Source organism: Phoenix dactylifera, chromosome 9 (assembly GCF_051530095.1).
Source record: "Phoenix dactylifera cultivar Ajwa chromosome 9, Ajwa_hap1_PhDact_Kaust_v1.1, whole genome shotgun sequence".
In the NCBI taxonomy this organism is placed as follows: domain Eukaryota; kingdom Viridiplantae; phylum Streptophyta; class Magnoliopsida; order Arecales; family Arecaceae; genus Phoenix; species Phoenix dactylifera.
In genome coordinates this window covers 20,472,685-20,497,745 of record NC_143198.1, presented here as the reverse complement: position 1 = coordinate 20,497,745, position 25,061 = coordinate 20,472,685, and the positions used below count along the sequence as shown (strand labels likewise).

Genomic DNA, 25,061 nt, shown 5'->3' with positions numbered 1-25,061 from the left:
CTCAACAATTAACGAGCATGGTCCCTGCAGACCCTCGGCTCACTCAACAATTAACGAGCATGGTCCCTGCAGACCCTCGGCTCACTCAACAATTAATGCATGTGGCTCCTGTCATCTACGGACCTCAAGCTCTTCATGGCAACTCAGCTCGGCTACGTCCGATCCGTCATGACAGCTCCCTGGCTCCGACCTGATCTCACACGGCAAACCATTATTACATACGATCGTGCATTAATTCCGACGACATGCTCAATCATACGATAATTCCGCCCTGTCACATCGCAGGTAATCCTATATCTCCCTATAAAAAGGAGAATACGACTCGGAAGGGAGGATGGTTTTTTGGCTCCCCTCTCCTACTTCTGAATACATTTGCCCCCTCTGACTTAGGCATCGGAGGGCCGGCGCCGGAAACCCCGGCCACCGGCTTTTTGCAGGCTACTCGCGGAGGACGCTGCCCATTGACGGATCATCGCCTGTCAGTTCTCGCCGGAACTCCTCCTTCCCAGCGGACCGGCCGCCCCCGGGTCCAGTTTCCAGCAACAGTTGGCGCTAGAAGGAGGGCCCGAGTCGCGGCCATGAAGTTGAGAAGTAAAGGAGCCTTTAATGCTTCCCGGCATCTCCCACCAAGCCCTGGACATTCCGTACAGAACTCGCCATCCCCGGCTGATCCGGTTCCCCAAGTCCAGCCGGAACAGTTCAGCATCCTGGTGCAGCAGGTCCAGGCTTTAGCCGCCGTCGTCCAAGGCCTGCGGCGTGAGGAAGCCTCACCCATGCTACCTCCACAAGCCCTGGCCCAACCGGTGCTTCCTCCAAATGGACCGATCCCCCAGGGCCAAAGTCTTCATGGCTCCTCCAGGGCCAATAATGAAGAACGAGCGTCTCCCCGGAGAGAACTGCCGGAGAGAAGCTTAAACAGAAGGCCGCAGCCTTCGGAGGCCGAGTCAGCTCCGGACCGCCATGAACTGGAGCAGGTTACCGTGACAATCCCCCAGATCGGGGAGCTCAACAGGAAGGTCGAGAACCTGGAGCGCCAGATTGAAGCACTTCACAACAGGAGGGCAAGGCGCGAGGGTGACTTTGAGTTCACCACCAAGTTCCTCTTTTCCTGCCAGATCGAAGGTGAGCCGGTTCCACCGAGATTTAAAATGCCCCAAGTGGAACCCTACAACGGAACTACCGACCCCCTCGATCATTTGGAGAGTTACCGAGCTCTCATGGCACTGCAAGGATCCTCGGAGGCCGTGCTCTGCAAGGCCTTCCCAGCGACTCTCCGGGGGACAGCTCGGCTCTGGTTTTCCGGACTGAAGTTGAGCACGGTATCCTCTTTCGAGCAGCTCGGCAGGCAGTTCGCCACCAATTTCGCTGCCAGCCGGCACTAGCGGCGAACATCGGACTCCCTCCTGGATATCAAGCAGAAGGAGGGAGAATCTCTCAGGGAGTATCTCGACCGCTTCACCGCCGCAACGTGGGAGGTCCGCGAGCTCGACCAGTCAATAGCCATGTCGGCACTAAAGACTGGGGCTCGCTCCTACAGATTTCTCTTCTCCATCGAAAAGAGCTTTCCTGCCGACTTTACCGAAATGCTGGCCCGAGCCCGAAAATATGCAAAGGCTGAGGAAGCTATCGCCTCCAGGCGGGGTACGACTGGGCTAGCTTCAAAGAAGCAGAAGAAGCGCCGCGAGGAGCGCGGCCGCCAGAGAAGCCGATCCCTCCGCCGTGAGAAGAATCTCCCTCGACTGAGGAGCCCGCCTCGACAGCGGGGACAGCTTCGGCCAAGGTCCCCACCTCGACCGAGGTCCCCGCTACGACCTTGGATGCATTCGGGGAAGTACGAAAACTACACACCCATCAACGCACCCCGGACCGAGATTCTGATAGAGATCGAAGGTCGGGACTTTTTCCGACTTCCACCTCCTATGCGGGATACAGGAATTCCGCGCAACCTCAGAAAGTATTGCCGCTTTCACCGAGACCACGAGCACGACACGGAGGACTGTTTCCAGCTCCGAGATGAGATCGAGGCGCTTATCCGCCGTGGGGTACTCAATCGGTTTGTAAGGAACCGACGTGAGGAAAGGAGGCCAGTAGGAAATGCCGCGCCGCCCGAAAATCCAAATGACAACAGGCCCATCGCCGGCATCATCAATGTCATTGGAGGAGGAAGCCCGGCTGAAGACTTAGCTGAGGGAAGGACCTCTCCGAAGCGCCCGCGCACCTCCGAAGCTATCTCATTCTCAGAGGAGGACTTAGGAGGAGTTGAGACTCCTCACGATGACGCTGTGGTTATATCCATGGTTGTAAATAAGTTTCATGTAAAGCGGGTCTTAGTTGTTAATGGAAGCTCGGCGAACATTTTGTATTATCAAGCCTACCAAAATATGAGTTTAGCGGAAAGTCGGCTTCGAAAAATAAACATCCCGTTAGTCGGATTCACCAGGGACTCGATCCCGGTTGAGGGTGAGGTCGGCCTTCTAGTCACGGTCGGTCTCACCCCCCGAGAAAGTACTGTGAGGACGGACTTTTTCGTGGTCCGCTTGTCTTCGGCCTACAATGCTATCCTCGGACGACCAGGGCTAAATGCCCTCCGAGCTATTATCTCAACCTACCACCTGCTCCTGTGGTTTCCTACCAACCAAGGAGTCAACGAGGTCTGCGGAGATCAGATGGTGGCCAAGCGATGCTACATAGCGACCTACAAAGCGAAGCAATCGGCCGAAGCGTCGAGCTGGCAGGGGCTACTGGCCGAGGCGTCGACCCAAGCAATGGACCGCATGCTGCCTATCAAAACCTTGGACGTACGGGACGACCCTTGGAAGAAACGGGTAGAACCTGGTGTGCTTCTTACCCAAATTCCTTTATTAGAAAGTTTTCCGGAACTAACCGTACAGGTCGGCTCTGGCTTAAGCTCCTGCGAAAGAGAGCGTCTGATCAAATTCCTTCAAACCAACATAGATGTCTTTGCCTGGTCGCCCGCTGACATGCCGGAAATTGACCCCAAGGTTATGGTCCATCGGCTTCAGGTGAAACCAACCAGCAGACCCGTGAGGCAAAAGAAGCGGAGCTCCGCCCCGGAACGACAGCGGGCAGCGGCCGAGGAGGTGGACAGACTCCTCGAGGCCGACTTCATCCGGGAGTCTCCTATCTGGACTGGCTCGCCAACGTGGTTCTCGTGAAGAAAGCCAATGGAAAGTGGCGTATGTGCGTGGACTACACCGACCTGAACAAGGCCTACCCGAAGGATAGCTTCCCCCTCCCCAGCATCGACCAGCTCGTGGATTCCACTTCAGGGCATCAACTGCTAACCTTCATGGATGCCTTCTCGAGGTACAATCAGATCCGAATGATGCCCGAAGACGAGGAGAAGACGGCTTTCATCACCGACAAGGGCACTTATTGTTACAAGGTGATGCCGTTCGGGTTGAAAAATGCGGAAGCTACATACCAAAGGCTGGTCAGCCAAATCTTCAAAGACCAGATAGGCCGAAATATGGAGGTCTATGTGGATGACATGCTGGTAAAGAGCCGAGTAGCAGAACACCATGTGGCTGACCTCAACGAAACATTCTCCAAGCTCAGGAGGTACCAAATGAAGCTCAACCTCGCAAAGTGCGCGTTCGGAGTCACCTCGGGCAAATTTTTGGGCTTCATAGTAACCAGCGCGAAGTTGAAGCAAATTCCGAGAAGATCCGAGCGCTGCAGAAGATGGTACCTTTGAAGACGGTCAAAGAAGTGCAGCGGCTTACTGGGCGGGTCGCGGCCTTGGAAAGGTTTGTCTCCAAGTCGGCCGAGCACTGCCTCCCATTCTTCAAAATCCTCAAACGATCGAAGAACTTCCTATGGACGGAGGAGTGCCAGCAAGCTTTTGAAGAGCTTAGGTGCCTTCTTGCCTCCCCTCCGCTACTTATCAAGCCTCAGCAAGGCGAAGTCCTTTATTTGTACTTGGCCGTCTCTCCGGTCGCAGTAAGCTCAGTCCTGGTCCGGGAAGAGGACAAGCTCTAGAGGCCTGTCTACTATACCAGCCGGGTTCTCAGAGATCCTGAGATCCGATACTCCAAATTGGAGAAGACAATCTTCGCCTTGATCACTTTAGCTCGGAGACTACGGCCCTACTTTCAGGCCCACACTGTGGCCGTATTGACCGACCAGCCTATAAAGCAAATCTTGCAGAGGTTGGACCGCACCGGAAGGATCGCCAAATGGGCAGTTGAGCTCGGAGAGTTCGACCTCGAATACCGTCCAAGGCCGGCAATCAAAGCCCAGGCACTCGCCGATTTTATCGTGGATTGCACTTTGCCAGACGACCCCGAGCACCCACTTATGCCAACAAAGGAGATCCCGGGGCTACCATGGATCCTATATGTGGACGGCTCCTCAACCTCGGGGGGTAGCGGAGCCGGTCTTATCCTTACGAGCCCAGATGGGGTGGTGGCAGAGCAGGCCCTATGCCTTGAGTTTCCAGCCTCGAACAATGAGGCGGAGTATGAGGCGCTCATCGCCGGGCTCAAGTTGGCAAAAGAGCTAAAGGCAGAAGACCTGAAGGTCTTCAGTGATTCCCAGCTGGTCGTGAGCCAGGTCCTGGGAGACTTTGAAGCGAAGGAGCCGTCGATGCGGAAATATCTCCGAAAGGTGCAAGACCTCACATCCACCCTAGGCTCCTTCAATATTCAGCATATTCCCAGGACAGAAAACTTGAGAGCAGACGAACTGTCGAAGTTGGCGACCTCTCGCATGAGCGAGCTCCCAAAAGCGACGGCACTTGAATATCTCCAAACACCTAGCACAGAAGAGCCTGAACCGACTATGTGTATCGACACCGAGCCGAGCTGGATGGACGAGCTCGTCAATTATCTTCAAAGTGAAGTCCTCCCCAATGATGAGCTCAGGGCTCGCCGAGTCAGACGTCTAGCCTCCCGATTCATATTATATGAAGGCAAGCTCTACCGACAAACTTTCACCTCTCCTTTTCTCAGATGCTTCCGCCCGTCAGAAGCGGACTATGCTATGCGAGAGGTCCATGAAGGGATATGTGGGAACCATCTGGGAGGCCAAGCGCTGGCTCATAAAATTTTGCGCCAGGGATACTTCTGGCCCACACTCCAAAAGGACGCGATGGACTTCGTCCGAAAATGCGACCGGTGTCAGCGAAACGCCAATATTCAGTGCCGACCCTCGGCCCCGCTGACCTCGATCGGTGCCCCCTGGCCATTCACCCAGTGGAGAATCGACATCCTGGGGCCATTTCTCCTGGCGATCAGACAAAAAAAATTTCTGGTCATCTCCATCGACTACTTCGCCAAGTGGGTCGAAGCCGAACCAGTGGCCCGGATCACCGAGCAGAAGATGCGGGACTTTGTGTGGAAGTCGATCATCTGCAGATTTGGACTTCCTCGCATCCTCATATCCGACAACGGCTGCCAGTTCGACAACATTCGCTTTAGAGAATTCTGCTCCGAACTCGGCATCGACCACCGATTAACCTCGATCGCCCATCCCCAAACGAATGGAGAAATCGAGGTAACGAATCGCACCATTTTGCAGGGGCTCAAGGCCAGGCTCGATCGATCCAAAGGACAGTGGGTCGAGGACTTGTACAACGTTCTCTGGGCCTATCGGACTACGTTCCGACTACCCACAGGCGAGACCCCTTTCAACCTGGCATACGGGACGGAAGCTGTTATTCCTCTGGAAGTCGGTCTCCCCTCCCTGAGAGTGGAGCATTACGACACCGACTCCAACTCTTCTCGGCTCAGAATAACTTGGACCTCGTCGAAGAGACAAGGAAAGTCGCCCGAGTCCGCATGGCGAGATACCGGCAGAAAACGGCCCAGTACTACAACTCCAAAGTCAAGCTCAAGCTTTTCAAAGTAGGGGATCTCGTCCTCAGAAGAGCTGAAGCCTCCCAGCCGACTGAGCAAGGGAAGCTAGCCCCAAACTGGGAAGGACCTTACCGGGTCACACGAGTCCAGCGGCCTGGAGTGTACAAATTGGAATCTCTTGAGGGAACTTTCATCCCTCGGAGCTGGAACTCCGAGAACCTTTGGATGTACTACCAATAGACCCTTCGGGAGTCGTCGACGAAAGGGAATACAACTCTCACCCTCCACTTATAACAATTCACCTGCGGTTCTCCACTAATCATTTCATATTCTTCCTGATAACGTGATGTCCATGAATCTCAGGAAACCCGACCAAGTTCGGATGCCCGACCAAGTTCGGATGCCCGACTAAGCTCGGACGCCCGACTAAGCTCGAATGCCCCAGCAGAGCCTGGAACCCCCCGCCGCGTCGACATCGAGCTCGGTCCCGGTCTTCCTCAAAAACTTCGACTAAGGTCGGGATGCCCCGTGCGTCGACCGTAGAGTCCCAAACTTCCTCGATCTCGGAAAGCGTCGCAGGTCGACAGTACGTTCCCAGACCCCTCGACCTTGCGCACGATCCCTCGACTAAGGTCGGGATGCCCCGTGCGTCGACCATAGAGTCCCAAACTCCCTCGACCTCGAAAAGCGTCGCAGGTCGACAGTGCGTTCCCAGTCCCCTCGACCTTGCGCACGATCCCTCGACTAAGGTCGGGATGCCCCATGCGTCGATCGTAGAGTCCCAAACTCCCTCGACCTCGGGAAGCATTGCAGGTCGACAGTGCGTTCCCAGACCCCTCGACCTTGCACACGATCCCTCGGCTAAGGTCGGGATGCCCCATGCGTCGACCGTAGAGTCCCAAACTTTCTCGACCTCGGAAAGCATCGCAGGTCGACAGTGCATTCCCAGACCCCTCGACCTTGCGCACGATCCCTCGACTAAGGTCGGAATGCCTCGTATGTCGACCGTAGAGTCCCAAACTTCCTCGACTTCGGGAAGCATCGCAGGTCGACAGTGCGTTCTTGGACCCCTCGACCTTACGCATCATACCTCGACTAAGGTCGAGATGAACCGTGCGTCGACCGTAGAGTCCCAAACTCCCTCGACCTCGGGAATCACTACTAGATCGATAGCGAGCTCGAGCCCCCTCGACTTCGGAAAGATGGAGTAGTACCTTCGCGGTCCTCCGTAATATTTAACGATAAAGGCAAAATGACATCTACGCAAATTCCCGACAACAGTGACGTCTCCCAGCATGCTGGCGTTCCCTAAGCGGACCCCAGGCCAAAAAATGCCTTTGAAAGCTGGCCGAGGAGCGGAGCGGCTTGCTTCAACATGGAGTGCTCGACTTCGAAGGCACAAGAGCCCACGCAAACCACCCTGAATGAGGGCCCAGCCAAACCCAAACATCGAAAAGTCAACGTTCGTTTGTAGCGATGACCTCGACCTTTGATGCTCTGGTCGAGCTCGGGAGCGCTAAGGCACCCACCGTATATTTTCATTCCACTTGTCAGTACCTCGACTGAGCTCGGGGCCAATTATCGTGGAAGCCCCAGCGGCAACTTAACTTTGATTCTTGGTCTCCTCGGAGACCGACCCCAAAACTTTCCGCGAACCTACGGCCGAACATTCCGGAAGATGAATCTGAAAGCCCAGCAAAACCCCTCTTGGGGTCCGAGGCCCGAGCTCGGTGCCCTAGAAATTCGGGAGCCAGGCTCGAGGGCCTAGCAAACTCTGAATCCGAGCTCGAAGACTTAGTGAATCTTTCTAAGATTTGGGCCCGGCGCCTAAAAGTTCTTCATAGGACCTAAGCTTGATGGTTCGGCACACATAACCCGAACCTGAGTCCATGAGTGAGGATGATAGTGTTATTTTGATGATTAACAAGCAATTCTTTAGAGTATGCTATAAGTTAAAATTGATACTTCATTTATAAGTTCATTGCTCTCAGTACATTTGCTTAATTGGAAATATATATATGGTCTTGTTCATTTGGATGGATCTAATCTTGAGAATGCAGCAAAGTGTGAATTGAGTCGACCCATAGGTTGATTGGGTCGACCCCGGGACTTAAAGGAATCATCTGGCACACTCCTGCAAAAACAGCACAAATGAACAGTGAGTTGGGTCGACCCAAGGTAGGCATGAGTCGACCCAACCTCCAAAGAACCTCAAAATGCAAAGGAAAAATGCTCTCTGGATTTACTGAGAGGGTCGACCCACACAGTGGTTGAGTCGACCCAAGCTTGAGTCGACCCAAACCCTGAGAGGGTCGACCCAAAGGCAAGACAGAAAGACAGACAGAAAATGGTTCTCTGGAATTACTGAGAGGGTCGACCCAAGAAGAAGTTGAGTCGACCCAAGTGAACTTTGAGTCGACCCAAAGAATGGTTGGGTCGACCCAGGTGAAGGAAGGTTGAAATTCATGTTTCTGTGTTCTCTGAGAGGGTCGACCCAAGGAATGTTTGAGTCGACCCAAGGCCAAGTTGGGTCGACCCAAGGACAGGTTGAGCCGACCCAAACACGGGCTGAACATAACGGCTAGTTGTGCAGAAATGCTTTTTGGACTCCCAACGGCTATAAACGGCTAGTTTCTTCAATCCAACGGTCAGAAAGGACTATTTGGAGGTTGGAGAAGTATTTAAGAGGGAGTATTCATTAAAGGAAGCAAGCTTTTGGGGAAAATACATCAAGTGCATTCAAGAGAGAACCCTAGCAAGACAAGCTTCATCAAGAGCTTCATTCAAGAATCAAAGAAAGGGATTGAGCAGATTCAAAGAGGCATTAAGAGCTCCTTCCCCCATTGAAGAGTAAAGCTTCCTTGACCAAGAAGAGCAAAGCGACTTCAAAGCGATAATTTCTTTCTAACTCTTCTTGTTGTTCATATTGCTTTATATGCTCATCTAGGAGTTTAAATCTTTTCTTTTCATTTGTATAAACACTTTGTAAAGGTTCGTTGGTAAGCCCGCAAAACCAACAAAGGTTCGTTGGTAAGCCCGCAAAACCAACAAAGGTTTTTGGTGAACCCGGAAAACCAAAGTTGTATAGGTTCGTTGGTGAGCCCGCAAAACCAACAAGATTCTTGGTGAGCCCGGAAAACCAAGTGTATAGGTTCGTTGGTGATCCCGTAAAACCAACAAGGTTTTTGGATTGTGAGCCCGGAAAACAATCCAACTGTAATCCGCAAGATTATAGTGAATTCCCAAGGGTACGCTTGGGGAGTGGACGTAGGTGCTAAGGAGAGCACCGAACCACTATATATTGTTGTGTTTGGATTGTGTTTGTGCTTTCATTTTCTCTTGCTTTACTTTCTATTCTTGCATTAGTTTAACTCACTCAAATAACCTAAGAAAGCATCCATCGCATTTAACTAAGAAAGTTTTAAAAGCACTAAAATTTAGAAGAAACCAATTCACCCCCCCCCCCCCCTCTTGGATTGTCACCTTGGGCAACAATGAGTTTAGCCGAGCTCCAACACTTAGGGGAATTCGCCAGGGGAGAATGGACTCGAATGGTTAAAATAAGGCCTATCCGTTACGCAGAGAAGGGAAAAGTAGATATGAGTTTATAAAAAGAAAAGTTCTTTCGTTAATAAGAGCCCGGAGGCTAAAGTACAAAATTGAGGATCGGCCACACAACAAGTTTGAAGGCCGACCTTACTTACAAAAAGGAAAAACAAGGAGGAAAAGCTAAGTCCTAGGGGGCGGCGGCTGCGTTGGTATCGCCCTTCGGATCATCTATAGTGATAATCCGAGGGTCTTCAGCGGGCGCTGGCTTGGAACCTTCCGCGGCGGCCTCCGCCGAAGCCTCGCCAGTGGCTTCGAAAGCACCCTCGGCAACCTCTTCGGGGGGAGCCTCCGACGTCGCCTGATTGGCCACATCAGTTTCGGCCTCGGCAAGCTCCTCCTCAGGTGCGAGAATTGCAGGAACCTCGTCCTCGGGCTTAGCGCCTATCCCCATCCTCGGACGGATTTCCGAAAGGTCGAGCTGGGGGCAGTACCGAGCCATCTGCCTCCGAAAATTCTCGAAGCCTCGGAGGAACCTGTCCACGGTCTCCTCCTCCAACGCGTCGCGGAACTCTTCCGACTCCTTGAAGAGCTCCACAGCCCTGTCAGCTCGCTCGAGTGCCCTTTTTCTCTCGAACTTCGAGCTGCTCGATCTTTAGGCAGAGAACTCTGCCCTCATACTTCAGGCCCGTAGCTTCGGCATGGGCCTCGGCAAGACGCGCCTCAGAGGCGCGCAACTCGGACCGCGCCAGTGCGTGCGCGGCCTTTTCTTCGGCCAGCTGGTCGAGCGCCGATTGTCGCTCGGCCTCGGTGGCCCTCATCCGCGAGATGGCCTCCACCCGCGCTGCCTCAGAATCGGCCTATCTCTTCTCGGCCGTCTCCACCTGCCTCTGGAACCGCCGAGATTCATTCTGGCACTCCGAGACTATGAATACCAGGTTGTCAATCTCGTGGAGGTGCTGTAGAAAAGGAAAGAAGCGGTAAGATAAGGCAAAGGAAATGACACACAACCAAGACCAGAGAAAGAAGTAACTTACCCGGGCAGCATTACAGTAGGTCTGATCTACCAACTCGGAGAGGCCGACGGACCTGAACTCGGCCCGATCGGCCGGAAGAAGCGTGCGACGAAAAACTGCGCGCGCAACCTCGCTGTCATGGAGGGCCGAGCCGCCCTCGCGAATAGGGGACTCCGAGTCATCGGACTCCCCCTCGGCGCGACCTCCAGCCCTCGACGAGCTCGACCGGTCCGAGCTCGGAACCCCGTCGCCCCCGCTTGGCTGGGGGCCTGAACGCCGCAGGCGGACGATCGGCCGGTTCGGCCGCTGGGAAATGGGTACAAGGCACGCTGGGGGCGCCGAGCCTGCCCCCCTTCTGGAGCCCGAGCTTGCCTGCTCGGAGACCGGGACTTCAACCCGAACAGGTCTGGAAAGGCCGGCCCCCGAGCCCCTCGCCTCGGCAGGGGCGGAAGTCGAGGCTGCCCTGGCCTTCTTCCTGGGCTCTGGAGGAGCCCCGCCAGCTTCGGCCGCCCTTCTCTTAAGACGGGAGAAGAGCGCGGTATTGCTTGTCACCATGTCGGGAACATCTGAAAAGGAGAGAATCTTTCTAAGTATTAGAATCGATGATTAAGGAAAGGAGAAGAGCAAATAAGACTAGCAAAAAAAAGGAAGCAATGCAACCGCTCTTACCCTCGGGGCGCGCCGAGCTTAGGCCGACGTTCACCAAAGCCTCCTCGCTCAGGAGGTCGGTAACAGTGATGTCGCCCCCGAGGTTGCGTAGGGCATCAAATGCCTTCTGCTCGTCTGCCGAAAGATCGGTGAGCCGGTTGAGAGCCTTCAGCCGGGGAGTCCCCCATCTCGGGTCAAACCCTCACGAAAGCTCGGAAGCAAGAAAGAAAAACCTCCCCTTCCAGTCGTGGATAGAGGAGGGGGCACCTCGGAAGAGGGACATCCCGCCTCGAAAGGCGAAATATAGCCACTCCCTATCCGCCGAGTTTGACTTCAACAAGAAGCACCGGCGGAAAACACCTATCAGGGTCGGTATCCCGTGCGCAAGACAAAGGGATACGAACCCAATGATGGTCCTCCACGAGTTCGGGGCGAGCTGAGCTGGGACGAGCTGGTACTCCACCAGCAGCTCATTCACGAACCCGTGAAGGGGGAACCGGAGGCCGGCCCAGAGCGTCTCGACGTACACTCCGATCCGGCCCGGAGGGGGCCTCGTTATCCGGTCCTCCGACCCTGCGGGCTCAAGATGAAACCCGGGCCGGAAAAAGAACCGAGAACGGACCGGGTCTAGTTCCTCTTCGGTCAAGTTAGACCCGACCTCACCAGGACCACGACCCATCCTAGAAAAGAAGAGGGACGACCGAAAAGACAAAAAACCGAAGGAAAGCAAAGAAGAAAATGAGAAATAAGGAGGAAGAAGAAGGGAACCACCGAGCCCACGTGGGAAAAAGACCTACGAGGCGGCTGCCGGAAATCGCCTTAGCACGCCGCCGGGGAGACTCGGTCGGACGAAGGAGAAAGAAAGAAAACGAGCGAGAGAAAAAGCAGTAAAGGCCAAGCAAGACCTTTTAGGGCTAAAGCAAGGGGTTTATATAGACCCCCCAACGGCCCAGATCGGCGAAACTAAATCCCGCCCTCTGGCCAGATCCTGCCACGTGTCGGCCCCGAAAGTTGAGGCGGCACACTTAACCCGGATAGACGCTTCGAATGCAAAATCCTGCAGCGTCCCATCGGATCTCAAAGCTCCATTACGAGCCTGCCACACGAGGCAGCCTCGAAGGACGATAGGGCGTCGCCCCGTCCCCTCTTATTAAAGAAACCCCGAAACGCGCGGAACGCCGAAATCATTTAAGACCCCCTGGCCCCCAACGCAATTAAGGCAGCTACTTTCCGCGCCCGAGCTCACAAACGGCTCGGACTCGGAAGTCGGGGGTAGTATTGGGGGGAAAAACAAACAGCTCCAAGGCCCGGAAACCAACTGCCGACACCCGACCTGAGGGCGGCCGAACTGAAGGCGACCGACCTGACGCGCGACTTCGGTCTAAGCGCCCTACCTCGGACGCCCGGCCTAATGCCCGACTAGGCGCACGACCTCAGAATTCGCCGACCTCGGGAGCTCGACCTCGCCACTCACCCACCACGGTCACGTCTTTCTAAAGCTTAACTAGAGGCCATATCCTGTCACCACCGCTAACAATTAACGCGCATGACCTCTACAGACTTCTGGTTCACTCAATCATTAATGAGCATGGTCCCTGCAGACCCTCGGCTCACTCAACAATTAACGAGCATGGTCCCTACAGACCCTCGGCTCACTCAACAATTAACGAGCATGGTCCCTGCAAACCCTCGACTCACTCAACAATTAATGCACGCGGCTCCTGTCATCTACGGACCTCAAGCTCTCACGGCAACTCAGCTCGGCTACGTCCGATCCGTCATGACAGCTTCCTGGCTCCGACCTGATCTTACACGGCAAACCATTATTACATACGATCGTGCATTAATTCCGACGACATGCTCAACCATACGATAATTCCGCCCCGTCACATCACAGGTAATCTTATATCTCCCTATAAAAAGGGGAATACGACTCGGAAGGGAGGATGGTTTTTTGGCTCCCCTCTCCTACTTCTGAATATATTTGCCCCCTCTGATTTAGGCATTGGAGGGCCGGCGCCGAAAACCCCGGCCACCGGCTTTTTGCAGGCTACTCGCGGAGGACGCTTCCCGTTGACGGATCGCCGCCCGTCAATTCTCGCCGGAACTCCTCCTTCCCAGCGGACCGGCCGCCCCCGGGTCCAGTTTCCAGCAACACAACCCGGCGGTGATTTGTGGAAGGGAAGGTGAATCCTTCTTCCTCGCGAAAGCTACACATCTGTCCGTGGCAAAGCTGGAAAACATCCTGTCCTTTTTTGTGCGCACGCGTGCGCGCGTTTGGAACAAGAAGTCCGTTTCTGGTTATCAAGGTACGCATACGCTACACTGACAGACTCCTGCAGCTCGCATCTCTCTCTCTCTCTCAACCACGTACGTTTAATGACTACATATATCTTGTTCCCTTTACGCTGCAAAATATTCATCTATTGTAAGTTTCCAGAGACCCACCTTAAGTTGAACAGAGACAGGTAGCAAGCTCCAGGACCTTAAGAATGGCATGCATGTAAGTGGCCATCTAATCCTTTCCTAATTCGTCAAGGCATAATCTCTCAACCACATACCTCTTTTAATGATTATTTCGGTTGATTCAACACATTCACCAATTATAAATTTGTAGATATATATACCCCTCAGGATGATGACAGGCAATTAGAAAGCTTTAGGTCCTTGAAATATACTAGGGACCACGCAATTCAATCCCTTGCTAACCTCTTAAAGGTAAAATTAGGCAACACAAAACCACTGATATAGAGACTCAAACTATGAATTTTCAAGATACAACTCTTCATGCTAATATTCGTCCAAGAAGAGAGAGTTGAAGCCATAACGATTTGCTTACACAAATTCCTCATCTAGGTTGCAATGATCTTATTGTTATTAGTATCCACAACCTTGGATGGCTCCAGCGCATGGCACTCCCGGCACGCCGAGACGATGCACCCAAACAAACCTCTTTGCTGCTTCCCTGCTTCCTTCCTGTTTCTTGCCTCCCCTCGCCCACCCACCTCTCGATACCTTCCCGAGCCACTCCTTATAGAGCTTGTCGTGGCCAAGCTTGCCCCAGGCAACTGCCACCCGCCATCCACCCCCGAACTTAGCTGAAACGACACTCGCTTTGTCTCCGCCGCCGGCACCCTCTCGCCGCTCTTCCTCAAACACCTCCGCGCACTGCCGCCACTACTGCCAGAACTACTACTAGCGCTGCTGCTCCTACTAGTAGCATTTGATGTTGGTGAGCTCCTGCTAGTTTTGGTGGGTTTGTTCATAGGGTACGAGTGCGGCATGAGGTGGCCGTCGGAGAATAAGACGTCGGCTGGGGACGGGGACGATGGACCGGAGCTACGGAATTCGAAGTTGGGATCGGTTGAAAGGCGTGGTTCGGTGGGAGAGTTTTGAAGCTGGCCACTGGCCATGCATGAGAACGATACCTCGGTGTCGCTAAAGATGTCCAAGGGAGCTCTCTCCATGGTGGTGCAAGAATATTACTAGGTGTTTTGAGGTTATATACATCTACATCAAGGGAACACGGACGTTGTCTCTTGTGGGGTCTATATATGAAGAAGGTGGGAGAGTGATAAGAACAAGATTTGGTGGAAGGACACGGAGTCTTCGGGTCTTTGGAGATGGGGATAGGTTGATTGGGTTGTTTGTTCTTTGGTGAGGAGTTGGGGATTATTATTAAGCAGGGGTGATGAAGCAAACGAAGCTCCTACTTATTTTCTTATACGCAACAGATCCGAGTGGGGTGTCTTCGTGGCCTTTTCTTTACATTAAAGCAGATGGAGTTTTGGAGTACCATCACCGGATGCTGTACGTCAGGAATGATTCCACGGCCGTCCAACTATTAAAACTATAAGAAAAAAAAATGTACTGCTTTTAGTTTTGGTGGTCATTATCTTTTGTAATCATTCGTAGATAGACTAGCTGATCTGTTAAGTTCTCATATTATATATTAGTGTCGTCTGAAAATAGCAACAAACTGGCCCTCAGTTTCCTACTTTGTTATTGTTATCCTGGACTGGCCGGCTTTATCTTTTTCCTTTCAGCTCTTTTCACCATGCTTGATGCTAATCAAGTCCTTAACAACGAAAGATTCTGAACCATTTGAGCCTTTATATCATTCATCACAGCTGCTTAATTTCTGTGTTTAGAACTTGGCCGACAACGACATTATCAAAGCAAGCACAGCATATTAAACAAGTTCTCTCCTACTTTCATACAGAATAACATGCATACTAGAATTCTAGTAAATTTTAGTAGTACTGTCTCTAGCTACTCAGAGAACAAATCCAGGAGCACTTAAAAGAGTACCTAGTGTAGGCGCACAACAATACAGGAGATGTCGTCCTTGCTTTTCCTTGGAAGTGCCTCCTCAATTAGCTCCATTGCTGCCCTCTGAGCATCCTTGATGTCCTTGATCGTGTCCACTGCCTCTTGGTTGGACATCACCTGAACAGAGAGAACACCAAGGATCACTACCTTGGAGATTGGTTCTTGTAAACTCTAGGCACATCATAAGAATGTTTCCTGCAAAAGATGCTGTGCCTGGGCATTTAATATATAGATAAACCATCAACAATGTGGTATATCATGGCATCATCTTCTTAGCTAGTCACATTGCATTTCCTCACTTAGCCACATGTGGCTTCAGGTTCGATTTTTAGATGGTGCATCTCCAATTATATGTTCTTGTCTACCTTGTGTTGTGGATGACTAGTTTTTATGTGGCCCTTTATACAGCCACTTAATAGTATTGGACAACATCAGGAGGGCGCCTATTGCCCTCTACAAGCCCATTTGATAGTGTCGAACAATGTCTGAAGGGACCCCATCATCCATATTCTGTTGGAAAACTAATGGTGGAGTGCCACGAAAAGATTTCTTGGGCCATATGAGGAACCCAAAGGTTGCTATCCAAATGGAACTGTTGGGCAATTAACAATAGCTGCATCTTACCTTCCACAAACCATCACTAGCCAAAATAATGAACTCGGCATCTTCATCTATATCCTCTATTACAACATCAGGATCCGAGCTGATATGTTCCTTTAAGGTCCTGTCCCCAAATGACCTTGACATCGCCAGTTGCCCGTCGACTCGTGGCACATTTCCTACTCAAAGATGAGAACAAAAAAAAGTGTGGTAATTGGTAAAAAGAATGTACTTGTTGCTGGGGGTCCAAACCGAGAACGATTGGCACAGCGGTGTGAACGGGGTTCCCTTTGAGTTGCTTTGGTTGCGCTCCGCCCTCCGCCGTGAAACCTGCAAGCAAGCCTCGCACCACCACCGGGGTAGTGGGGGCCCTCCGACGATCAAGTCAGAGGAGATCGAAGGAGAAGGAGAAGGAGAAGGTAGCAGGTGAGATGATACTCTGGAAGATATATCTTACCCTCCCCCTTCCCCCCCAGCCTCATATATATCAGGCTGGGGGGTTTTTCCGGGGATTCGTCATCGTGTGACACGATGGGGCTGCCACTGATATGGCCGTTACAGGGCGTCGTGGGGCAGCGCTGGGTACAGCCATGGCAGGGCATAGTGGAGCTCCGCTTTGTACGGCTGTTACAGGAGATCGTGGGGCAGCGCCGGATACGGCCGTTGCAGGGAGTAGTGGAGCAGGGGGCCGCGGCGTGCCTCAGAGGAACAGTCTGTTGTTGTCGAGAGATTGCCGACTCGGGGTCGGATTGCTGGATCAAGGGGCAGCCGACTCGAGGTCGGGCTGCGGAGCCGAAGATATCCGACCCGAGGTCGGATTGCTGGATCAAGGGGCAGCCGACTCGGGGTCGGGCTGCGGAGCCGAAGATATCCGACCCGAGGTCGGATTGCTGGATCAAGGGGCAGCCGTAGTCTTCCTGGGTGCGCGTGCCGGTCACGTGGGGCATGGTGGCTAAGTTCCCCCGTAACAGTAGCCCCCCACTCCCGAGCTTGGAACCAGGAGGGGAACGGGTGAAGGGAGTGATGCTTCGAGATTGCCGCCATCCCTCGGAAAGGCGCGCGCGCTCCGAGCTTCCCGCCTTCTTTATGGCGTATGGCAGTTGTCGCTGATCTGGCGGTCTGCGGATTTCGGCGGACATCCTTCCTCTTTTTAACTCTCGGTAGCGCCTCGCCGACTCCTGACTCTTGAAGTTCCTCAGGAAATTCCGCTCATTGGTCGGCCAAGGCTGGCGCAAGCCGAGGCGACCGGTCGGGGCTTCAGGAAATTCTGCTCCCGGGATGATCATCGGGTTAGCCTGGCATCCGAGGACTGAGCCTCGGAGAATTCCGCTCGTTGGTCGGCCAAGGCTGGCGCAAGCCGAGGCGACCGGTCGGGGCTTCAGGCTAGTCTGCTCCCGGGATGATCATCGGGTTAGCCTGGCATCCGAGGGCCGAGCCTCGGGGAATTCCGCTCGTTGGTCGGCCAAGGCTGGCGCAAGCCGAGGTGACCGGTCGGGGCTTCAAGCTAGTCTGCTCCCGGGATGATCATCGGGTTAGCCTGGCATCCGAGGGCCGAGCCTCGGGGAATTCCGCTCGTTGGTCGGCCAAGGCTGGCGCAAGCCGAGGCGACCGATCGGGGCTTCAGGCTAGTCTGCTCCCGGGATGATCATCGGGTTAGCCTGGCATCCGAGGACCGAGCCTCGGAGAATTCCGCTCGTTGGTCGGCCAAGGCTGGCGCAAGCCGAGGCGACCGGTCGGGGCTTCAGGCTAGTCTGCTCCCGGGATGATCATCGGGTTAGCCTGGCATCCGAGGACTGAGCCTCGGGGAATTCCGCTCGTTGGTCGGCCAAGGCTGGCGCAAGCCGAGGCGACCGGTCGGGGCTTCAGGCTAGTCTGCTCCCGGGATGATCATCGGGTTAGCCTGGCATCCGAGGGCCGAGCCTCGGGGAATTCCGCTCGTTGGTCGGCCAAGGCTGGCGCAAGCCGAGGCGACCGGTCGGGGCTTCAGGCTAGTCTGCTCCCGGGATGATCATCGGGTTAGCCTGGCATCCGAGGACTGAGCCTCGGGGAATTCCGCTCGTTGGTCGGCCAAGGCTGGCGCAAGCCGAGGCGACCGGTCGGGGCTTCAGGCTAGTCTACTCCCGGGATGATCATCGGGTTAGCCTGGCATCCGAGGGCCGAGCCTCGGGGAATTCCGCTCGTTGGTCGGCCAAGGCTAGCGCAAGCCGAGGCGACCGGTCGGGGCTTCAGGCTAGTCTGCTCCCGAGATGATCATCGGGTTAGCCTGGCATCCGAGGGCCGAGCCTCGGGAAATTCCGCTCGTTGGCCACGCGCCTGTCGCTTGCCGCTCGACGGGATTTCTCCGTGGCCAGCTACGATCGTGTTTCTCCTATTCTCCAAGCGTCGCCTGGGGAACACCAGAAGGGTATTAAATGCTAATTGAGGCGTTACCTGGGAAATCGGATCGCCAGTTGCTGCTTGCAAGGAGTGTCAGTTAAGCGGCCGCGATACGCGCGCTCTTCGAGGCGGATGCGGCCTGGAAATAGGGGCGGAGTCTCCTGGTCGCGGTCAGCAGCGCGAAGGCGATCTTCTCAGCCTTCGTATACCGCGTCTCGGCATTCCGTAGGACCCGGCTGATGTAGTACACGGGCTTCTGGAGCTTTGCCTCTTCCCGAACCAGCACCGCACTGACCGCGGTTGAGGAGACCGCCAGATAGAGGTAGAGCATCTCCCCTTCTTGCGGCTTGGACAGTAGGGGAGGAGACGCCAGGTATTCCTTGAGCTGGTCGAATGCTGCTTGACATTCGGCCGTCCAGAGGAAGTCTTTCGGGCGTTTTAACACCTTGAAGAATGGTTGGCAGCGTTCGGCCGATTTTGCCACAAATCGTCCAAGCGCGGCGACCCTTCCAGCGAGCTCCTGAACCTCCTTTACTTTGGTCGGAGGGGACATACCTTGGATGGCCTTGATTTTGTCCGGGTTGGCTTCGATACCCCGCTGGTTGACAATGAAACCGAGGAACCTCCCGGCCGAAGCGCCGAAGGCGCACTTCGCTGGGTTCAGCTTCATGCGAAACTTCCGCAAGGTGGTGAAAGTCTCATCCAAATCCGCGATGTGCTGGTCTGCATGGCGGCTCTTCACCAGCATATCGTCCACGTACACCTCCATGTTCCGGCCGATTTGCTCTTTGAAGATTTTGTTGACGAGGCGCTGGTAAGTGGCGCCAGCATTCTTCAGACCGAAGGGCATTACCTTGTAGCAGTACAGCCCCCGGTCTGTTATAAAGGCAGTTTTCTCCTCGTCCTATGGGGCCATCATTATCTGATTGTAACCGGAGAAGGCGTCCATGAAAGACAGCAGCTGATATCCGAAAGTCGCGTCGACCAGTTGGTCTATTCGCGGAAGCGGAAAGCTATCCTTAGGGCACGCCTTGTTCAGGTCGGTATAGTCGACGCACATCCTCCACTTCCCGCTCGCCTTCCGGACAAGTACAACATTTGCCAGCCACTCGGGGTAGCTTACCTCCCTTATGAATCCTGCCTCCAAGAGCTTGTCTACCTCCTGGTCGACCACCCGGATCCGATCCGGGGCACAGTGTCTCTTCTTCTGCTTTATTGGTCGGTGGGTCGGGTCGACGTTGAGGGCGTGAGAAATGACCTCCGGGTCGATCCCAGGTACATCGGCCGCCGACCAGGCAAATACATCGGTATTGGCTCGGAGGAATTCCACCAACCGGGCCCGAGCTCCCGGATCGAGATTGGCGCCGACCCGGACCGCCCGGTCGGGGCGGCCTTCCTCGAGGGGGACTTCGACCACACCCTCGGCCGGCTCCCCCTGCCGCAAGGCCACCTCGTCTCTGGCATCAAGGGACTCGACGCTTAGGGCTTCCACGGGCTTCTTCCCTTTGAGGGTTGCTAGAAAACATTGCCGTGCGGTCGGTTGGTCACCTCGGACCTCTCCGATCCCGACCGCCGTGGGGAACCGCATGAGCAAGTGGTACGTGGAGACCACCGCGCGAAGGGCGTTCAGCCCGGGTCGCCCGAGGATAGCGTTGTAGGCCGAGGGAACACGGACGACCAAGAACCCGAGTCGCACCGTGGCTTCTGCGGGTGCGACGCCCGCAGTCACAGGCAGCTCAACGACACCTTCCGCCGGGACAGCGTCACCGGTGAATCCTACGAGGGGGGTGGACATTTTGTGCAACAACTGTCTGGACAAGCTCATCTTTTGGAAGGCCTCGTAAAACAAAATATCAGCTGAGCTTCCACTATCCACAAGAACACGCCTTACATCATAGTTTGCCATAGTGAGGGAGATCACCATGGCGTCATCGTGGGGAGTCTGAACCCCCTTTACATCCTCATCAGAAAAGGTGATTACATTGCCGACCCTCTGCCTCTTTACGACGGCCGTCCCTGACGCTTCCGTCGAGCCCCCTGCGTTCCTCACGGGCCGAGAGCAGCCCCCAGTGATAGTGTGGATCACGCCCGCAACGGGTCGATTCTGCTCCCGAGGCTCCGGAGGAGCCGGGTCGACCGGACGCGGGTCTGCGGGGGGACGTCGGTCGCTCACATATCGACCGAGACGCCCCTGACGGATAAGGGCCTCGATCTCGTCCCGAAGCTGGAAGCAGTCCTCTGTGTCGTGGCCGTGGTCTCGGTGGTACTCACAGTACGCCCGGGAGGGCCTCTTTCCAGGGATCCTTCGTATCTGTCTCGGGGCCGGGAGGTCCTCCCGCCCCTTGATCTCCATAAGGATCTGGGCCCGGAGAGTCAGGAGAGGGGTGTACCGGTTGAAACGTCGGGGCGGAGAACGAGGGCGTGGGGCGCCGTAGTTCTTCGCCGGCGACGGGCTTCTGCGCCGACGCTGGGGCGTCGGGCTCCTCCTCTGGCGTGCCTCTTTCCGCCTTTTCTTCCCAAGCTTTGGAGGGATCTCGGCAGCCTCCTTGCTCCGGTGGGCGGCCGCCTCCTCGGCGTCCGCATACTGGTTCGCCCGGGACAACAGCTCTGGGAAGCTCCGCGGCAGGCGTTTGTCCAGGGAGAAGGTGAGCCTGCCCTTCCGGAAGCCACGCTTCAGGGCTGAAAGAGCTACCTCCTGACTCAGGTTCCGGACCTCCAGCGTAGCCCTGTTGAAGCGGGTAAGATAATCCCGCAGGCTTTCTCCCTCGTTTTGCCGGACATCAAAGAGGGAGTCGGAGACCAGTCGCCGCCGGCTACTGACGGCGAAATGAGTGATGAAGAGGCGAGTGAACTGGTCGAAAGACCGGATTGAGTCAGCCTCCAGCCCGGCGAACCACGCCCTCGCCGGGCCACGGAGGGTTGCCGGGAAGGCCTTGCAGAGAAGGGGATCTGATGCTCCGTGGAGGAGCATAAGGGTCCTGAAACTCTCGACGTGATCCCGCGGGTCTGCCGCCCCGTCATAGGGCTCGATCGCCGGCATTTTGAACCCCGGGGGATTCGGGGTCCGCAGGATCCTCGAGGCAAGCGCCGGCTGGGAGGAGATCTCTAAGTCGGCGAAGGGATCTTTGGAATGGCCCTTCAGGACCTGGAGTTGTCGGTGGAGATCGTCCACCCGCCGGTCCAGGGAGCGCGACCGGTGGGTGGGAGACAAGGAGCGGCGAGTGGGGGACCGACTGGAGCGCGGGTTCCTCGAGGACTGGGGGGTCTGGGAACGCGCCCGGGCCCGCCTCTCGTACCCCGCGCAGCTCCGATGGGAAGGTCCCGGCAGAATAGACCGTGCTCGAGAATCCTCCTCGCGCCGGCGCTCCTCCCCATGGGAGAGGAAGGAGCGCGGGTTGAGGAGGACAGGCGAACGCTCAGGCAGCAGCGGCTCCTGAGCCCGCTGCGGCGCCCGAGACATCGCACCCTGCAGATTCTGCACCGCCTCCGCGAGGGTGCGAACCTGCTGGGTTAGCTGGTCGAACTGGGCGGCTTCGACCATCTGAATGGGCGGTGGGGCGGTGGAGTGTTGCTGAGAGCGTGTTGGAGATGCAGCGGCCTCCCGGCCAGTGGCCCGAGAGGCCCCGCGACCGGAAGCATTGGAAGCTCCACGACCACCTCGCCGTGCCATTACGATCGCTCTGAGATCCGGGCCCTCCTTCTAGCGCCAACTGTTGCTGGGGGTCCAAACCGAGAACGATTGGCACAGCGGTGTGAACGGGGTTCCCTTTGAGTTGCTTTGGTTGCGCTCCGCCCTCCGCCGTGAAACCTGCAAGCAAGCCTCGCACCACCACCGGGGTAGTGGAGGCCCTCGACGATCAAGTCAGAGGAGATCGAAGGAGAAGGAGAAGGAGAAGGTAGCAGGTGAGATGATACTCTGGAAGATATATCTTACCCTCCCCCTTCCCCCCAGCCTCATATATATCAGGCTGGGGGGTTTTTCCGGGGATTCGTCATCGTGTGGCACGATGGGGCTGCCACTGACATGGCCGTTACAGGGCGTCGTGGGGCAGTGCTGGGTACAGCCATGGCAGGGCATAGTGGAGCTCCGCTTTGTACGGCTGTTACAGGAGATCGTGGGGCAGCGCCGGATACGGCCGTTGCAGGGAGTAGTGGAGCAGGGGGGCCGCGGCGTGCCTCAGAGGAACAGTCTGTTGTTGTCGAGAGATTGCCGACTCGGGGTCGGATTGCTGGATCAAGGGGCAGCCGACTCGGGGTCGGGCTGCGGAGCCGAAGATATCCGACCCGAGGTCGGATTGCTGGATCAAGGGGCAGCCGTAGTCTTCCTGGGCGCGCGTGCCGGTCACGTAGGGCATGGTGGCTAAGTTCCCCTGTAACAGTACTCAAAGATGAGAAAGAAGTGTAGTAATTGATAAAAAGAAAGAAAACATAATTGTTGAAAATGGTATATGAATCTGATCTGAACGTAATATTGAGCAAATTTCAAGGCAAGATTTATGCATAAATCTGAACGTAATATTGAGCAACAATATGGTACCTATCTCATTAGTGACAAATCCACCTTTGCTTTCTATTACATGCCGCTCCTTTAGTGGTTCATGGTCCACTGATAATTGTCTGGCAACGCCTTCCTCGCATATGACCGCACGAGAATCGCCGATATTTGCAACCACCAGCTTCTCACCATTGATCAGTATCACTGTGACTGCAGTAGAACCTCCCCTTCTCCTTACATCATTTGCTTTCCTCTTCAAAATCTTACGATCGGTTCGATGATATGTCCTTCTTATTGCACTCATTGTGTCAGTCCAAAAGTCTGGCTGTTCACAAAAAGATCAACAACATAGATCTCTTACAAAGTATGAAGTATCCAATTGTCCTTTTATTTTCTTCCTTTGAATAGTTCAATAAACCTTGGGAACAAGAGAGCGAAAAGGAGGAAACTAAATTTACTTCGTGAAGGATATTGTCGAACAAATGGTTACGGAGGTAACTTGCAACATCTTGACCTGAATGGCCATCAAATATGGCAAACAGGCCAACTTCGTAGCCATCCACCTGCTTGAATTCAGCAGCATGGTAGTCTTCCATGGCACGACCTTGCTTTCCCTCGACCAAGTGGAAGCCATATGTGACCTTTCTAATAGATGATTTGCTCTTGCCTTTTCCAGTGTCGCATACTGATGAATCATGCAGAGTTGCCACCAAACAGAGACATCAAAGGTTAGAATGTGGAGGCTTTTTGTGCCAAAGCTGTTCAGAAGTAAATGATGGGACACTTGCAGAGCACTAGTGAACTAAGTCTACGTTCCACATTAATAATAGCCAGCCTGGGCTCATAATTAGTAGCCTCATGGTGATAAATTAACGCTAAGAGAAGATTTAGGAAAGCTTTCAAAACTTTCAAAAAGAATTCAAAGTTAAATTAATAATAGCAGAAATCTTCGATATATAGGTCTTTCTCAGAAATAATAAAAATAATAATAAGCTTGAGATGACCGAGATACTTGGTCTCAATTTGTTACTAAAGAGAATGGAGACCACCAAGAGTTTCTATCAGAAAGCTTTTTTATTTCTTTTGGTACATCAGAAAAAGAGTTACATCATTCCACTGTAAATATATCCATGGAAATCAGAAAACAAGATATTCAAAAATCAAAATAGTAGATCAGCCGTATAATTTCATAAAATAATTTCTGTATAATTAACTACATGAGATGCCATCTAATTTAATATATTGTTAGCTGTCCGGAGATACTTCAGAAAAAAAGCAAATTACGTGTTATCCTCCAACAAAGAAGCTTTCATAATCACGATGGAGATCGGTTGAGTACGCCATGCGGAGTATTCTCAGATGCTGACAGCGGTTTTTGTCACCCTCCGAGGTCAAACATAGTGATTTTCTTTTTCTTTTCTTACAATTTGTCCAACTAAGTTATAGTAGAAGTGCATGCCATGAGCCAAAATTTTATCAAATCGTACTTGGTCGAAAGTTGTGTATTTTACGGATCACCATACCTGCCATAAGACAGCAAAAACATTCACAAAGAAGCTATGGAAAACTAGAACAATTAGAGTAATTAACAGTGGAGAAATGACCTGCCTCCATGATTCTTTGGTTGAGTCTTTGCAGTGTTCCAGATAGCGAGATATGGTTATTTTGGCTACAGTACCTGATAGTTTCTGGCGATAGATGGGGGAGATGGGCTAAAAGCTCGGCACCGTCCCCACCCCCCCCCCCCCCCCCCCCCTTCAATTATGGATGCCCGAGGTCTTCGACACGTACCCAACTTTACGTAGCGTGTCCCAATGTTTTGGCTACACCTGCTGTCTACTGTTTGGTGACACTGTCTCGTCCTTAACTTGGATTGTGAAAGGTCGGCTATATATCCAACCTGAAGCCTGGCCTAGAAAAGCTGAGGCTCAGGCCAAACCAAGACACAAGCCATTCTGGTCCGAGGTTATGAAACCCGGACCTAAATAAAAGAAAATTAGGCATCTTTGTGTGTATGAAGGAGAGTAAGAGATATTAGTCATGACTTGATCAACATTAGATGTAGTGAAAATTAACAGAAGGAAATAGATTGTTTTATCTGAATGGTAGTAGAAACTAATAGATGGAAATATATTGTTTTACCTCATTATGTTGTGGTTGCTATTATTCATGTCGACATTGCTTTGTTACTAGCACGGGTCACAAAGGATACACAAGAAGAGCAAATTT

At 53.9% G+C, this 25,061-nt stretch overlaps 1 protein-coding gene across 2 annotated transcripts in view; it reads right to left on the bottom strand.

Annotated features, from left to right (window-relative positions):
* LOC120112559 (putative protein phosphatase 2C 58) overlaps window positions 1–24,550 on the bottom strand; it is a 36,402-nt gene extending 11,852 nt beyond the window's left edge. Inside the window, exons 1-5 of one of the 2 annotated variants that reach the window (XM_039132139.3) lie at window positions 24,437–24,550; window positions 23,291–23,517; window positions 22,875–23,157; window positions 15,986–16,140; window positions 15,341–15,478 (exon numbers count right to left, since the gene is read on the bottom strand). In XM_039132139.3, the coding sequence (XP_038988067.3) occupies window positions 15,341–15,478; window positions 15,986–16,140; window positions 22,875–23,157; window positions 23,291–23,517; window positions 24,437–24,446 (813 nt within the window). In that variant the 5' untranslated portion in view covers window positions 24,447–24,550. Of the gene's footprint in view, window positions 1–15,340; window positions 15,479–15,985; window positions 16,141–22,183; window positions 22,708–22,874; window positions 23,158–23,290; window positions 23,518–24,436 lie in introns of those variants that run through there. The other variant, XM_089925387.1, reaches the window with a different exon arrangement.
* Between the last annotated feature and the right edge of the window lie 511 nt (window positions 24,551–25,061).